At 47.5% G+C, this 16,178-nt stretch overlaps 1 protein-coding gene across 1 annotated transcript in view; it reads right to left on the bottom strand.

Annotated features, from left to right (window-relative positions):
- VIT (vitrin) overlaps positions 1–16,178 on the bottom strand; it is an 81,785-nt gene that overhangs the window by 4,316 nt on the left and 61,291 nt on the right. Inside the window, exons 12-14 of the mRNA XM_088026617.1 lie at positions 6,577–6,680; positions 3,245–3,471; positions 230–743 (exon numbers count right to left, since the gene is read on the bottom strand). Coding sequence (XP_087882743.1) covers positions 230–743; positions 3,245–3,471; positions 6,577–6,680 — 845 coding nt within the window. The remainder of the gene's footprint in view (positions 1–229; positions 744–3,244; positions 3,472–6,576; positions 6,681–16,178) is intronic.

Below are 16,178 nucleotides of genomic sequence, written 5' to 3'. Positions count from 1 at the left end.
TCTGTAGGCCTGGGGTTTGCCACGACACTTTGGAAACCACCTTGGGGCTCCCTGCCTTTCTCCTTTGCTGCTCAGCAAGGCTGGTCGTGTTTAACAACACCCCTAATGTGTTCCCTGTGGTTTTGAGCATTTTATTACATGGTAGACAAAACCAGTGCCTAAAAAGACAGCCGCTTCCTTGTCCCACTGGCCCACCAGGCCCCAGAGATGCTCAGCAAGACCAACTTACCCTTGTGATGGGCAACCATGGCCGGTATTCGGACGTCATCGTAGGACCTCCCATCAGTGATGAGGATCATTAACTTCCTCTTGTTGGGCTTGGACTTCTTGAAGAGCTGTTCCAGGGCATAGTTTATGGCAGCCCCGGTGCTGGTCCCACCGCTCCAGTAGCCCACCCTATTGATGGCATTCAGGATGTCGGACTTGGTGGTGTAATCGTCAAACCCGAATTCCAGACGCTGCTCGTAGGTGTACTGCACTACCCCGATCCGCGTGTCTGTTTCTGAAATCTCAAACGCTTTGCTGATGTTGGCCACAAACTGGAGAACTGTGCGGAAGTTGCCCGTCCCCACGCTGCTGGAGCCGTCGATGACAAAGCCGATGTCGGCTGAGTTCCAGCAGGTCTTGCTGCAGGCCAGGCGGTCAGTGTCACAGACCCGCTTCAGCAGGGGCTGCACGGTCTTGTGGAGGCTGAACCAGCTCTGCACACTGAGTGAGTAGAAGCCGTTTGTTCTGCACACCGCCTGCAAGACAGAGGGGAGGGGTACTCGCCAGCTCGGGTGTCGAGTTCTCCAGGCGGTCACTGTGACCCCGACTGCCTGGGCAGGCGAAGAAAGAAGCAGACAGACTCTTGTTTTCTGCACTCTTCTTCCTACAGCTCTTTCTCTACCTCGGTCCACTCACTCAGATGCCCACTGGGGTCACCCCTGGACTCCCTCCTACTCCCTTGGCTGGGTCTCCGCTTTAGGGGAGAGCCATCAGTGAGGCAAATCCTTCAAGAGAGAGGTGAATCACTGGTTTCAGCGTCATATTTATGCCTCTTTAGGCCCCTTGGTCCATTTGTACGGGCAGCTGTCCATGAGATTGGCACTGGTGGGCACCAGCATCTGAGAGGATTAAAGAAAGCTTTTGTTCTGATCAGGAAAACAAGACACATGAGAAATAGCTACAGGAGTGTTTCCAGAGCGGCCCTGTGCCCAGCAGCAAGGAGTCCCACACATACGTCAGGAATCACACTAGGTGTTCTTGAGACATTCTCTCATAAACCCCCATCCTAACCCTACAAGGCAGATCTAACCCCCCTTCATGAAGGAGCAAATGGAGGGCCAGCTGTGAAGGGACATCCTTGAGTCCCCGAGACTGGAACACAAATCTCTCTGCCTTCAAAACCCCAGCTCTGTCCTCCAGACAACCCTGCCTCCAGACAAATGAATATTTATTGACTTGTGCCCAAGTTTATTCCAGAAAAAACTCAACGCAGCTGCAAATAACCATGGATCAACCTGGCCCGTGTGCTCCTGGAAGGGACCAGGGTTGTGTTCCTAAAGTAAAGCATTTTCTCCTTGCCGCTGTCTCTCCGGGGGTCACAGGGACAGTCACAGACCTGGTGACTATACATGAAGTTGTAGAACTGACAATTTATTTTAAAACAAGAAATGACTTTAAAATGTCCTAGGAAATATTTTTAATGGGTTGCAAAAACCTAAAAGGGGTTTATAAATCTTTCCATAGCCTAGGTGGTATTTGAGATGAGTGTCCCGGCTGAGCTGAGTTCTAGCCAATGGACAGAGTTGGGGGAGTCCCACCAGGTACTGGCTGAGGTCATGGAGGGAGAAGGCGGTGGTGCTGGGCATGGGCAGGAGACACTGGGCGTGTCAGGACCACACTCCAGAGGGCCTCAAGAGGAATGGGGGACAATGAAGGGTTTGGGGCAGGGGCCCCATAAAACTGGAAGAGCTCATCATCAACATGAGTGGGCTTCACTGTGAAATGTACACCAAACTGGGGAGCCCAGACAGGGAGACAGACCAGAGGTAGAGTGCTAGCTTGCCCTAGGGAGGTGGCCCTGGGAGTTGATGAGGTGTCTTGGGATGACTCTGGGCCTCTGGCACAGCTGTGGGGCCCTTCATGTGAAGTCTAGAGGAGGAACGAATTTGGTGGGAAAGATGGTACACTTAGCTTTTTACATGTCAGATTTAAGGTTCTTCAGCTCATCAGGTGGAGAAAAGCCAGTCCGCTGGAGCAGATGGCTACAGAGCTCAGGAGAGACCAGGGACGGGGAGAGGATGAGGGTGTCTGCTGCTGAGGAGGGAAGGGGGGAGCTGGGGCATGCGGGGGCTCTCCAGGGAGAAAAAGCCCAGTGAGAGCGGAGGAGAGGGCCAAGAACCGAGTCCGGGGAAGTCTACATTTAGGGTGCAAGACAGGAAAGAGGAGAGAGCCGATGAAATAAGAGCCACATTGGGTCCTGGAAGTCAAGGGGGATGAGAATTTCAAGGATGATCGAGTGGTCAGCAGCTTGGCAGGGTGCCAGAGGTTGAGCCCTATCAGATCTGGAAACAGACTATTAAAGCTGGAAAGGCATCAAAGCCACGTCAGGACAAGGCATCCTCTTCCTTCTCTTCCTCCCTCCCTCCCTTTCTTTTCCAGGCTGGGGCCTTTTCTTTGGAGGCAGGTTTTTGTGGAGCCCCACTGTGTAACACATACAAAAGGTGAGCTGCTCTTCTGCAGGGGGTGCAGAGGCCTGGGTCCCCATCTGTCCTTCCCCCATCTGCTGCTAGCTCTCTCTACAGAACCCAGGAGGAGGGTTTGAAAACCTGATCTCCCTGACCTGAGCCATTGCCTTCCTTTTCTTGTTTATCGGGTCGTTTAATTTGCAGTGTGTGTGTGTGTGTGTGTGTGCATGCACATGTGGGTAAGCAAGTATATGCTTGCCTGTGTGCGTGCTCATGAGAAGCCCTGCTGGGCTGCCTGGTGGAGGTGCGCTGGGGAGCCTCTATCTGAGACCTCAGGGACACCGCTTCTCCTGAGGTGCTGTTGTTGGCCTCAGTTCACCAGGGCAGTGGGGGGTCTTGCTCTGAGAGGGCAATTCCAGCCCCTCACTTAGTAGGCCCTCACTGGAGGCTTCCCTGCCTAGACGTAAGCTCAATACCCGTTTGAAGGCCCGAGAACAGTCTCGATGGCTGTTACAGCTATGCGAAGTGCAGCGGATGCTGGTGTTGGGCAGGTCCCTGGGGCGGTTCCGTACCTTATTCAAGAAGTTGGGCTCCGTCACGTACTGCTTCTCATTCTCAGTGGCACCTTCCACGGTGATGAAGAAAATGTTGATTCCTGACTCTCTTGCGAACCTCGAAGGCTCCTCCACCTTGTCTGTGGGCCAGCCGTCCACAATCACCACGGCCACGTTGGGAGCACTGCCTCTGTTCCCATTTGCTTTGGAAAAGAAGTTCTTGGTCATGTAGGAGATGGCCCGACCTGGAAGAAACCGAGAACTTGTGCTTGGAGCGACTGTGATCACACGGCTTGGAAATAGAGGCAAGATCCCAGCGGCTTCCAGAGGGCCAGAGAAACACTCTCATGCCCACCCTTTGAGTGTTTGTTTCTCTTTTTTACTTTTTTAAAACCACATGAACTATTTTGAGGTGTACAGTTCAGTGGTCTTACACACATTCACATTGGTGTACAACCATCACCACCATCCATTTCCCTCCCCCATTTCACTTTAGGCCTTTCACTTCTAATTCTCTATTATTAAAAAAAAAAAAAGAGTCTTAGGGACCAGCAAACAGATGAGAAAGGCTTCCACGGGAATAAGAAGGTCCCTTCTTTGCCTGGGTGCTGGAAGTGCACAAAGCTCTTTCTGGGAGCACGGGGTAGGAGGGGCTGGCCTGGAGGGGCAGGAGCCTCTCCTTAACCTCCTGCAGCTGGGGCTTGGACAGCCTGGGGCTCCAGGGGCTGTGTGGTGTGGACGGCTGTATTCCAGGTGCAGTGGCATCTTCTGTCCAGTTCCATGGGAGGGGCACGGGTCCGGCTGGTCAGGGAAGCACAGTACTCACTGAGAACTGAGGGACTGCATTCCAGCCCTGGCTGTGAGGACCCAGGCAGGCCACTCCGGATTTCCATTTCAGCAGAAAGCCACGGCTGGGAGGTGTAACAGAGCCACGAACATAGCTTTCCAAAGCACTTGTTTCACACTGTCTAGGACCTCAGGAGTTTCTCAGTGAAGGAGGGGGACCGACTGTCCCAGTTTACTGGGCCCCTCCCAGTGTAAGTGTTGAAACCCCATATGCTCCGGGGTAAATTGGGATGACCAGGTCACTGTAGAGTTAGCATAATTGCATATAAGAAGATAGGGCTCTTACCCCAGGCTCTATGGACCACTGTGGGGCATGGGAGGGATGGTATATCCACAAATCCCCTGAAATTATACACAATATTTTGTGTATATAAGTATTTATTTAGGTAGAAGAGTAGCTTTCAGGAGATTCTCAAAGCAGTCCTCAATCTAAATAAAATCAATCTGAAGTCTTAAGACTTTAGGACTAATGTCATTATACTCAATGCTTTTTGGTTTTGGCCAGGGTTCTGGCTCCACTAGCTAGTATAATCTTACCTGGTAAATGACAGGATCAAATAGTTACATTTGTAAGAGCTGGAGAAATGGCTTGGAGACCCCATGTGATCGGGTTGCACAGAGCACAGCTGCTAAGGGGAAACAGGCGCTGAGAAGAGAACTGCCTTCACAGCCAAGGGATAATGTCCCTGAAGGCCCAAGGCACCCAGCAGGCCCCTCTGGCTGAATGTTGGATGCCTGTAAACAGAGCACACCCCTGGCCTCACCCAATCTTAAATCTGGAGGTCATGGTCCATTAGTGCTCAACCCCAGATCCCATCCACCTTCCAGCATGTCTTGAAAGCTGAGGCCAGAAATCCGAAAATCACATTGTTGGGACTCCCTTGCAGCTACAGCCCTGGATTTGTGCTAATTTCATGAATCAATGCACACACATGAGATTTAGAAGAGGGAAGCAAGGCAGAGACCGTATGTACTTTTGACTCTGCTATTTCTGCTGCTGAGCATCTGTAGGGTACTTGACTTCTCTGGGTGGTGCTAGAGGAACCTATGTCTGGACTCTAGCTTTGTTGCTGTTGGGGTGGGAGGGTGCAGAACATGCATTTTGTGGGTGTGAATGGAAAAGGCGAGGCCTGGTTTGGGGGCTGACAGCTGTAGCAGAAGCCCTCTGATTGTGGGGGCTTCCTGGCTGAGTCAGATTCCCAAAGAGGCTGTGCTGGCAGAATTGAGAATGCAATTTCCTGATCTTGGAAGAGACAGCAGCTCCTTGGAGGTCCAGGTTCTGCAGGAAGCCGTCAGAAGTCATCTCTCAAAGTTCAGCCTCGAGCTCATTCTTCAGCCTTTTGATTATTCTCAAAACCATTTAGTACCTAGGAATAAATCCCTCTCTGCTTCAACTGCTGAAATGGATCCTGTTCTCTGAACCCAAACCCTGATCAGTACAGGGCAGAAACAGAATATGCTGTCCCCTAAAAAAGGTATATGATTTTATTCAGACACCACTCTAATCCCGTCAAGGATATAGGGTATCTTCTGAAGTTTCAGTCTTATTCCATGATACATTACTGGAATGTCATTGATCTAAGTATTCAATCAAAAACAAATCAGAAATCAACTCTATCATGTTTAAAATGAGGTGATATTGATTTGGGGTCCTGGATAGCAGTGACTTGGCCAATGTTTGGTTAGCATTTTTCAAAGCCTCTTCATTTTCAAGATACTACTATACTGGTCTACAGAGATGTACACTGTATCATATTTACAGTAACTTCAAAGAGGTTTCTTCAAAGGCAGGTCTGTGTGCACTCCATGCCAAGCCACCGCAGCTCACTTCTCCATTTCTTTGGATGTTGATGATACAAAGAGGTTTCCTGAGAGGTAGACAACCCTCCCAGTGCCCCCAAAGCCAGACCATCATTTATGAATTGGTACGTTGGCATAGGCTCACTGGCAGCCTTTGAGCTTGGTTAGTGTGAAACTGTTTCCCAGTGGCTGGTTAGCTCCTGGTGAACTGATAAAATGGTTTCTGGACCTGCCCCATGCCGGCTAGACTCGGACTTCTGGTAAACCCGCCACCCCACCTCCTAGCCACCAAGACTCGGACATCTCAGGAGACTCAGCTTGAAACAAAGAAGCTATCTCTCTCTGTACAGTTGTCACTATAACAGGAACTCACTGGAAGAAGATCCCCAAGGGACGCTGTGAAGCTTTCTGAATGGAATTGGTTATAACATTTAATGTTACATAGTTGATGACTTGTCAGTCAACCAGGAAACAGTTATAAGAGCAGTCCTGCTTCTCCCAAAGAAAGCTGCCAACCCGAGGAACCAGACATGCTGGAACTCTCCAGCATACGTGTGATAATGATTCTTGCCCCTAAATTCGATGATATTTTAGAAAAAATACAAATATTATGTGAGTCATTTCTTGATGGATTATTATTATTTTTTCACACAGAGGGAGAACCGTGGAAGCAAAATAGAATGATGTGAATTCGGATCGCATACCTGCGTTAGAAAGTCCTCCTCTCTGGGTGATTTTCTCTATGGCCGTCTTCAGATCCTGGGAATTCATGTGAGTCCTGAGGTTAAATTGGGCAGCAGGGTTGTCTCTGAAGAGTGAGAATTGGAGAAATAAAAATCAGCTGGGAAGTTATTATCTTTGGAGGAAAGCAGAAATCAGAGTCGATTCTTTTATATACAAATAGAATGGAAGCCGCTTCAGAGCCTTAAGCTGCATTTTATAAAATGTCCCACTGTGGACAGAAGTAATGGTCAGATGGGAGGGCTGGGGTCCTCCTCAGTGTGTGTAGAGAAAAGTAGTCTGTTCCAGGCCTCAGGGTTCTAGTTTTGATTGTGCTGCTTCCTTGCTGTGTGACCTTGGGAAGTCACTTAACTTCTCTGGGCTTCAGTTTCCTCATCTAGGTAAAAGCAAAGATCACAGCATTCACACTGCTAAAAAACAGGACGAACTGTCAAGTGGGATTTTGCAAATGTCACCATGTCCCCAGGTTGCCCCAGACCCTCCTCTCCAGGGAGAAAATTCTAGCCGATAGCCACTCCCTGGGTTACCCCTACACTGGAATTGCATCTTAACTGTGGCGTCTAGGAGAAGACATCCCTTCATTTTCTCATTTTATGGTTCCTGTGACTGGGTGAGAATATTCACATCTTACCCAAAAGGTTAACCTCTATTAACCAAAAGGTTGGCTGGAGAGGAGGTGGGGTAAATTAAGTAGAAAAACAGAATGAGAATCCTTTTCTACAGAGGAGTCTCTGCGGGTAAGCTGGGCAGATAGGCACGGGAGCAGCCGAGCAGAGGGTGTGGATGCATATTATGACCAGGTGGTACGGGGGCTGGGAGGGAGGGGGGCTTTGTCAGGTGTGTGTGTGCTCTCATACCCATGATGAAGTGGGGATGCACAGTAAAAGCACATCTCACATAGCACTGACACTTAGCCATTGGCAAGGCTTCAAGCAAGTATGACCTCTAAGGTCCCACAGGACCCCGCACTCCAGAAGAGCCTGCACTTGGTTCCATGCTCTGATGCTGCCATCTTGAAATCCTTAATGTTTGAAGCTAGGGCTCTGCAAATTATGTAGCAGGTCATACCTGCAGGCGACTAAGCCTTTGAGGGGAGGGAAAAGACTTCTTTAAAAAAGTAGACTCCACGCCCAGTGTGGAGCCCGAAGTGAGGCTTGAACTCACAACCCTGAGATCAAGACCTGAGCTGAGATTAAGAGTCAGCTGCTTCACTGACTGAGCCATCCAGGTGCCCCCCCCAACTTTTTTTTTTTTTTTTTTTTAAGGGCAAAGACTTTTAAAAGCAGCCTTTCCACAAACACCAGGAATAGGTCTTAGGAGAAGCAGCTTTAGGCGGTTTATGTGGGAATTCCAAGGGGACTTATAGCGGATTCTTAGCAAGTCCTTGGGGGGACCTGGCAGGGTGTCACCAGGAAGCCAGTTCCCTAGGACTGACAGGAGACATCCTCTGCCTCTCTCCCCGCTTCCCTCCCCTGCTCCATCCCTATTTTCCAACTTTTCTAACTATCTCCAGGTGATCAATCTCTGTTGGAGGAGAACTCCTGGAGGCTGGAAGTGTGACCCTCTGTTCTCCCCTTTATTAGTAAATATGACGGACACAGGCTGGTTCTTAGACAAAACCAAAATGAAATGCCCAGCAGGCATGCTTATCTCTGTGAGAGGGGACGGGAGACTGGGAGGACCAGCTCCCTTTGGGGAAGACAAGGGAAGTTTAAAAGAAGCTCAGGGAGAAGGGCGTTGGGGCCAAACCCAGCCAGATGAAGTGCCACCAGATGAAAACCAAGGATTCGACAGAAACAAACAACAGTAATGACAAAGCCAACTGCAGAATGAGCAAACGTGGGCATGTTAGCCAAGTCCAACCTTCCTCTCAACCTGTGTGCGGGGTGAAGCCTCTTGAACTGGGGCCACAGTAACACAACCCCTGTGCAGGTCACACAGAGGAATCACACAGAGAAGGAGCTCTATCGCTCAAAGGCTTTCAGGTTTATATTCTTTACAGATCAATATCAGCGAATGCTGAACTTGCCCCCTAGCCATCAAGACTCAGAATGTGGGCTCCATCTTTACTTGCTCATCCTAGCGCCTGTGAGTCCTGTCAGTAACATCTTGTAAGTCCCTCCGTCCAAGATCACTTGCTTTTATCCCTCCTCCGTATGCCTGCAGCGACCCTCTGAGTTCAGGCACCCTACTTCTTGCTGTTTCTATTGTTTAAGAGTCTCTATTTGGTCTCTGGAGAGCCAACTGTATGCATATCTGCTTAAAAAAACTACTCAAAAATCATCAGAGGCTCCCATTGTTGAACTTCATATTTTGGCTTTCAAAAGTCCATCCGTAATTTAATTCCAACCCATCATGTTCATATGGTGCTCTCTGTCTCCATCTTGGTCTCTCCCTCTCTCTCTCTCAGGATAGCCTATATTCTAGGCAGAATGCATGGCTCACTATTTCCTGGTTTTCTAGCTAGCTTTGTGACCTTGCTCATCAATCCCCTCATCTGGAAAACCCAAATGTGCCCACCCTCCGGCTCCAGCTCCCTGTCACCTCCCTCCTGCCCAGCTTACAGCCTCTGCACCTGACGCTGCTTCTCTAACCCACAACACCTTACACAGTCCATAGCACCTGTAGGCTCTCAGTGAACAGTATTGAAGAAACACATTTCTTCTTTCTTCTTCTGTGCATCTCTACCTCTAAATGCTGGCATTGCCCAGGACGTATCTCCCTCATTCCTCCCTCTTCAATCTATGCACTTCCATGGGAGAGCTTATCAATTTCAGTCTCCTGGGCTTCAGAGACCATTCACATGCCAACAGCTGTCCAGTGCACACTGGCCGGTCCTCTCTCTTGAACCCCAGATAGACATAAAATGACTCCCATCCATCTCCATCCGGAATGCACTGGGTGGTGCCTGGAGGTGGTCTACAACCATCTCAGGTTTGATATTTCCAATACTGAACTCATATATCTTCCAAATCTGCTCCATCCAACCACCCATATTCCCTTCTGTATTCCCTCTTCTCACTCACTGTCATCCCAGCAGAATGCATTGTGGACACCTTCTGAGGCTTTCTTCATCAAATGCCACGTCCTATCAGACCAACCTCTTAAATATCTCTTGTCTCTCTCGCATCCTTCCCATCCTCATGTTTGGACTTTGATCTTTACTTTCTTGAACTATTGCTATAGCTTCCTACCTGGTCTTCCCAGAGCAGCCTCTGCAGGGGACCTTTTATTCAATAGGCTGTCATGCTGCTCAGAGGCAAATTAACCTGGGAGCTAATAATACCTCTTCCAAGGGGCCTAATTTTGTATTTGTAATTTTGTGCTCTTTTTCTTAAAAGGACCCTCGAACTGCATAAGCTTCAGAGTTCCCAAAGTCTTGCTCTTCCCTTGGTGACCAAAGAATATGAACTTTCTTAGGGCCTAAAAAATAAAATATGAGTTGAGCCAAAACAAACAAAATATTATTGGATATAAAATGAAAAATTGCAAAATTGATATTGTCAATGGTAAGTATGTAATTGTCTACCAAACATTAACACAATATCCACTTCATTAATTGTAAAATTTTAAACTCATAAAACTTAAATACATTTGAAAATGATTTGTGGGCTAGATTTTCTCCCTTGCAAGATTTCCCAAGTATGTCTGATGATTGTGAAGAAATCATAGCTAATCATAAGCTAATCATTTGCTCATACACAAATAACTTAAAAAGCAAAAATGTAACTTTTTTTTTCAAAAGTTTTTCCAGAAAAAAAATGTATTTAAATGTAGAACTTAGTCACTTAGTCACATCCGTGGCATTCCCCTGAATGCTGCTGAGGAGGCTTAGTATTGAACACTTTGCAGAGCAATCGATTACCTGTCTCTTTCCCATACTACATTTACAGCCAAGTCTCCTTATTTGCAGTAGTTAAGTTCTATAAAGTTGCTGCAAACATCAAATTAGCAAATACTGAATCATTGCTCCTAGGGGAAATACTGGCTTAGGTTCCTGTGGGCCTCTGGTCATGACATTTTTATCAGTAGATCGATATATAAACTTGTTTTATGTACATTTCTGTTGGAAGACACCTAATTTAATGTATATTTGTTAAAAATAATTAATCATATGCAATATTTCTGTTTAATAAAACACCAGCTGAGAAGGGTTTAATAGCTTTCTGACCCTGGATAATGTTACTATAAATCTCCTTGGCTCTTAACCTCACAATGCTGTCCACTATATTGTTGTTGTTTTTCACATCGGTTGTCACTTCATGAATTCGTAAGTTCAGCTACTTCTCCGTAGCTTCATCAGGCATTCTAGTTACTACTTTAGCATTTTCTAGAGCAGAATCACACACAGATCGGTGGTTTTCCTTTCTTTTTCTGAAAGTGCTGAATCATTGGTTCATTGACATTGAACTCATGCCTGAAGGAAACTTATTGAGCAGTTGCCGTTTCTCCATAAGGACCTCATAGCCTTCTTGTGCTTAGAACACTAGAGAGCTTTCCAGCTCTATTCTTGGGGGCCATTTAAAATAGTGAAATCACCAACGAAAAGCACAAAAATAGGAAAAATGTGGCACTAAATAGATTGCAACAAAGAGACTTGTTAACAGTATGGCAGCTGAAACAAGAAGGCAGAGCATTGCCTTGTTTGACCTCGTCTGGGACAGTGTGTCAAGCAGCTCAAATCCCACCCCTATGCCATGCTAGTCTGCAGATGGCTATAAAAGTACCATGAGAATTTGCTTGCAAATATGGAAGCCACAGGTCATGAAGATTGACTGTTACTCTTTGAGAACAGGCTCTATGTCCTAGTGTTTCCTATCCCTAGTGCTTAAACAGGAAATTGTGGAATAAATAAATGAAGAAAGCTCAATGTCCTCTCCTTTCTTGGATCACCCTTACTGGAGTTGAACACTCTGCTCCTGAGCTCAACACTGATCCTTCTCTTTATTACATCACAGAGGTGGATGAATCCATCTACAGAGGCAGACAGATGAGTTATTCACATACCCAATGAATAGATGCTTTTAATTTTATTTAGTGTTATTTCTTTTAAAAATATTGCCTCCCTTACTAGATGGTGAAGTCCTGAAAAACACAATCTCTATCACATTTGTTGATTTATTTTTAATGGACTGCAAATTTGGACCAGAGGACCTCTGAAACTCTCCCATTGCTAAAATTATTATTATGGGCAAAGCTACTGAGCCATTCATCAAGGGACTTGCAGACAAATGTAATCAAACCACTTAGAAGAATTTTACATTGTATCCCCCGCGAATGACATAGAGCTTTGTGCACGGTAAACACTCAATAAATCTTTGTTAAATTGAAATGTAGTTAAATCATAGGAATGAATGATATGTCTTTAATCTGCAAACTGTAGCAGCTCTTGGTACCAGCACACATGGGTGTGTGTATCCTTTTTCAGGATATATAGGCTGGTGGCCTGACACCCTAGCCAGGTTACTTTTCAGAGACAGAGACTAGTTAAAAAGTTCAGCTATATTTCTATCTAAGCAAACTTCTAATTTGTTATTTTATTACAAGATCTCATTAAAGGAAAACATTTTTCCCCTCAGCAATATCAAAGATTTCCTTTGCAAATAAGGGAAGAAAATAAATGAAGTTTTATAGCTCAAGGAGAAAATAACTAATTGTAGTTTGGAAGAGAAGCTAATGATGAGAGATTATAGGGAGAATTTGTGCAGGGACAGGAATAATTTATGTGACAAGAAATGATGACCCTGGGGGTGTTTAAGAAACAAGAAGAATGCCTGTCAGAAATGGTCTCCGGTGATCCTGAGGAAGGCTTGGCACCTGGGGCCAGGGCACAGGAATGGATGTCAGTGTGTCCAGGCCTCCCTGATGGTAAAACTCGCCTGATGCACCTGTTCAAGTACCCACGAACCAGATCTCATCCTGGCAGCAGGTGGACATTTTTGTTTGTTTGTTTTAAACAAGGGATCCAGGTGAATCCTATCCTCAGGAAAGTTTGGGAAGCTCTGGAGTCTGGAAGACTTCTGAGTCCCCTTCAGTTGAAGCCCCAGAGGAGTCCTGCATTAGCCCCACGTACTCGCAGTAATACCGCGTGAGCCTCTCTTATGCCAACAGAGACATACTAACTGATCAGATCTCCTATAGGCACCAACTTTTCAAAACCATTTCCTCCCACAAGGCATCACCTTGAGGTTACAATAAAATCACCCAACTATATTGACTCTTCTCATCTTCTTAATGCTAAAATGTGATAATTTATGGGCTTAGTCACCAAGACGAACCATGCCTATGGAATCAGGAGTATGTTCTAGGGTGGCCCTGCTTGCCCAAGGACATGCTGGGAGCTGCAGGCTGGGTGGCAGACTTATCCCTTGAGTGCATCTCCTGGCTCAGAGCAAAAATGAGTTTGCCCCCATCCTCTCAAAGGACTGAGTGGCTCTGGCCACCCCCATGGCCCAGGCCAACCTGCCAAGGGACTTGGTACAACTAGACCCTTTTGAAAGGACGCTGGTCCTACATTTCCTAGGACCATAGATGGGAAGCAGGGTCTTATAATCAAATTTTGTTTTTAGATGAATGCTTTTGGTAATTAATAACAAGAATTCAATGCACCCACCAAAAAGAAAATTAACCTGCATAGCTCTTCCTGTGGAGGGAAACGTGGACATGCAATGTGCCGATCTGAGAGTCACGCTGGAACACACAGACTCTTGGGCTCGCTGGTCAGTACCTGTGTCACAGGGCTCGGAAGCACCATGACATGGAACGTCTGCAACAGACTCCACGTTTGGCACTTCCTGAACTCGGGCCCCATGCCCAGGGATCGTGTCAAAATGTAGATTCTGATTCTGTAGGTCCAAGTGAGGTCTGAGGCTCTGCCTTTCTAACAACGTCGCAGATGATACCATGGATCATAAGAGGAGGGAGGAGAACAAGTAAGAAGAATCTGGAGAAAGCATGAGAAAGGCTGAGAAAAGAAGGAGGAGGCAGCCCAGAGCCGGGAGAGGATGCCCCGGATGACAGCACAAGCCTTTGGGAATAGCCGAGTATGCACTCTCTGCTTGCACAATAGAATTACCTGGGGAGTTCTGAAAATTAATGATGCGTGGGTCCCACACTCAGAAACTCTGATTTAATCGATCTGAGGTTTGGTCCAGGAATTGGGATTTTCAAAAAGTCCCCAAGTGGTTCTAATGTGCACCGAGGTAGCTATCTGCTTCTCTAGCACAATGATCTAGGGATCCGGACACAGGGAGAATGATCTCAGGGGAGCCCTGCAATAAGCCCAGTCAACGCGATGGCAGGGCGGTGGGGGGGGGGGTGGAGCTGGTAAATGCAAGTGGTGGAAGTCAAGTGCAGTCCTTGTTTTATTTTTACCTCCGGGAGGACTCAATGGGGAGGAACAGAAAAAGCATAGGATTTTTGGGTAAATGTTATTCAGGGCTCACTCAGCCTTGAGACTGTGTCCCTGAGGACTGTGGCTCACCTGCTGTCTCTTAGAGTGTTGGGTAGAGGCACAGTCTGTGCAGTTAGGCCCCGGAGAGCCAATGACAGGCAGGGGCTCTGGGATCCTGTTAATTTCTGTAAAGGCAGTGAGGGCGCAAGAAGACTGGGGTGGGCACTGGAGGGATCTGGGCTCTGGACAGCGTGGCCACTTGACTCCTGGGGAGCTGAGCTGTCTCTTGCCCTCTTGGCAACAGACTGGAATTACAGACTAAAATATCAGCTCCTGGGTATTAACTGGATTCTGGTTTAGTAAGTCTGGAATGGGATCCGGGTATCAACATTTTTAAAGCTCCCTAGGTAATGCCAGTGTGAAGCTGGGACCTTCTTGCTCTGAGCCCCATGGAGCTGTCTCAGGCTCCAGCCCTGCCCACACCTCCTTTGCTGCAGACTCAAGAGAATGTGCCAGAATGTATTAGTTTCCTATTTCTGTTGTAACACGTGACCATAAACCTAGTGGCTTCAACACTCATTAGGCTTACAGTTCTGGAGGTCAGCAGTCTGACATGGGTCTTCCTGGAAGGGCTGTGTTCACTTCTGGAGGCTCTGGGGTGGGGATGGGGGGGTCCATTCCATTGTCTTTTCCATCTTCTAGAGGCTGCTTGCATTCTTTGCTCACGGCTCCCTTCCCCCAGCTTCAAAGCCAGCAGTCGTCTATCTCTGACCACTCTTCCATAGTCAGATGTTCCTCTGACTGATAACAGCAGGGAAAGGTTCTCCGCTTTCAAGGTCACATGTGATTAGATGGGGACACTGGATAATCCAGGATAATCTCCCCATCTCAGGGTCCTTAACTTTAATCACATCTACAGAGTCCCTTTTGCCATGTGAGGCAACATATTCACAGGTTCCAAGGACTCAGAGGTAGACGAGTTTGGGGGCCACTCTTCTGCCTACCACACCTGTCCTGATACTTGTTCTTCCCTCCACTCTGTCCCCCACATGGTGGCTCAGCTGACCCACGGGAGCCTCTGGGCATCTTTCCTTCTGGGAGAGGGTGACCGTGAGGGGTGGGGGGAGCCGCTGAGGGTACAGCTGCAGCCCTGGATGAGGAAGGGTGTGCAGCCCAGCCCAGAGCCACTTTCCAAAACACTGGGCGGCTGCGACAGAACCACGAGCAAAGAAAAGTCTATTTCATTTTGAAATGAAGAAAAACCAACATTTTGCTTTGTTCTATAACCATTTTCCAACTGTTGATATCCTAGGGTTGATTACAGAGTTCAGAAGAACTTGTGCAACTCTATTCCATTTATCCTGAAACTGGAGACTAAAACCAAATCATCTTGAAGGTCAGGAGGCACTTAGCGCCTGTGGATCCAGGCTGCCGTGAAAACGCAAGCGGCTTGGCTTCATTCATTCCGCGGGCTAGAGTTCACCTAACAGCTACTTGCTCTGGCTGTCCTCTCACTCGGCCTTTCTGTGTCCCCATTGGTATTAAGTGCGATCACAAGACTGTTGCTGTGTGCTTCTCGATTAGAACTCACTTGCCAGATGAGGGCTCAGTCCTTGGCTTTTTGTCTAAGGATAGTGTCTCCGTCTTCAGTGTGGTGGTAAGGCTCAATTATCAGAAGCTTTTTGGGCAGATGAGCAAAAGCTTCACTTTGAAGTCAATTCTGTTGGACATTTTAGGAATTAACCCAAGATTTAATATTTGCCCTCTCCCCAACGGTCATGCATTTCGCTGTGTGCTCTTGGGAAAGTCACTCAATCTCTCTGAGGGCAGCACTGGCCTCTCCTTGGAGGGCTCATTCTTGATGGGCTGGTCATTTCTTTTAGAGCCTCATTTCCTCTCTATAACACCAGGAGGTGGAAGCAGGATCTTTCTATGGCCCCAAGGCTCTGTGAATCTGAGAGAGCAGGGCTGATCCCAGTGATGGTAAGGTGGGCATTGCACCAGGAGAAGAATCAGATTCCCAACCGGCCAAGCATTGGCTCTTCCTGCTTTTCCTTTTCCAGAAACACAGGCTCCACATCTGCATTGACTCCTGCGTCCTCCCCTTTTCCGCCCCACTCCCTCCCTCTCTGGGCACTATGACCATTTGGTAAAGAAAGGATGGGAGGGAGC

Source organism: Eumetopias jubatus, unplaced genomic scaffold (genome assembly GCF_037043125.1).
Source record: "Eumetopias jubatus isolate StellerSeaLion01/CBP00866 unplaced genomic scaffold, mEumJub1_p1.0 scaffold_9, whole genome shotgun sequence".
NCBI classification, from domain to species: domain Eukaryota; kingdom Metazoa; phylum Chordata; class Mammalia; order Carnivora; family Otariidae; genus Eumetopias; species Eumetopias jubatus.
The sequence above is the reverse complement of the archived record's forward strand: the minus strand, read 5'-3'. Positions and strand labels throughout refer to the sequence as shown.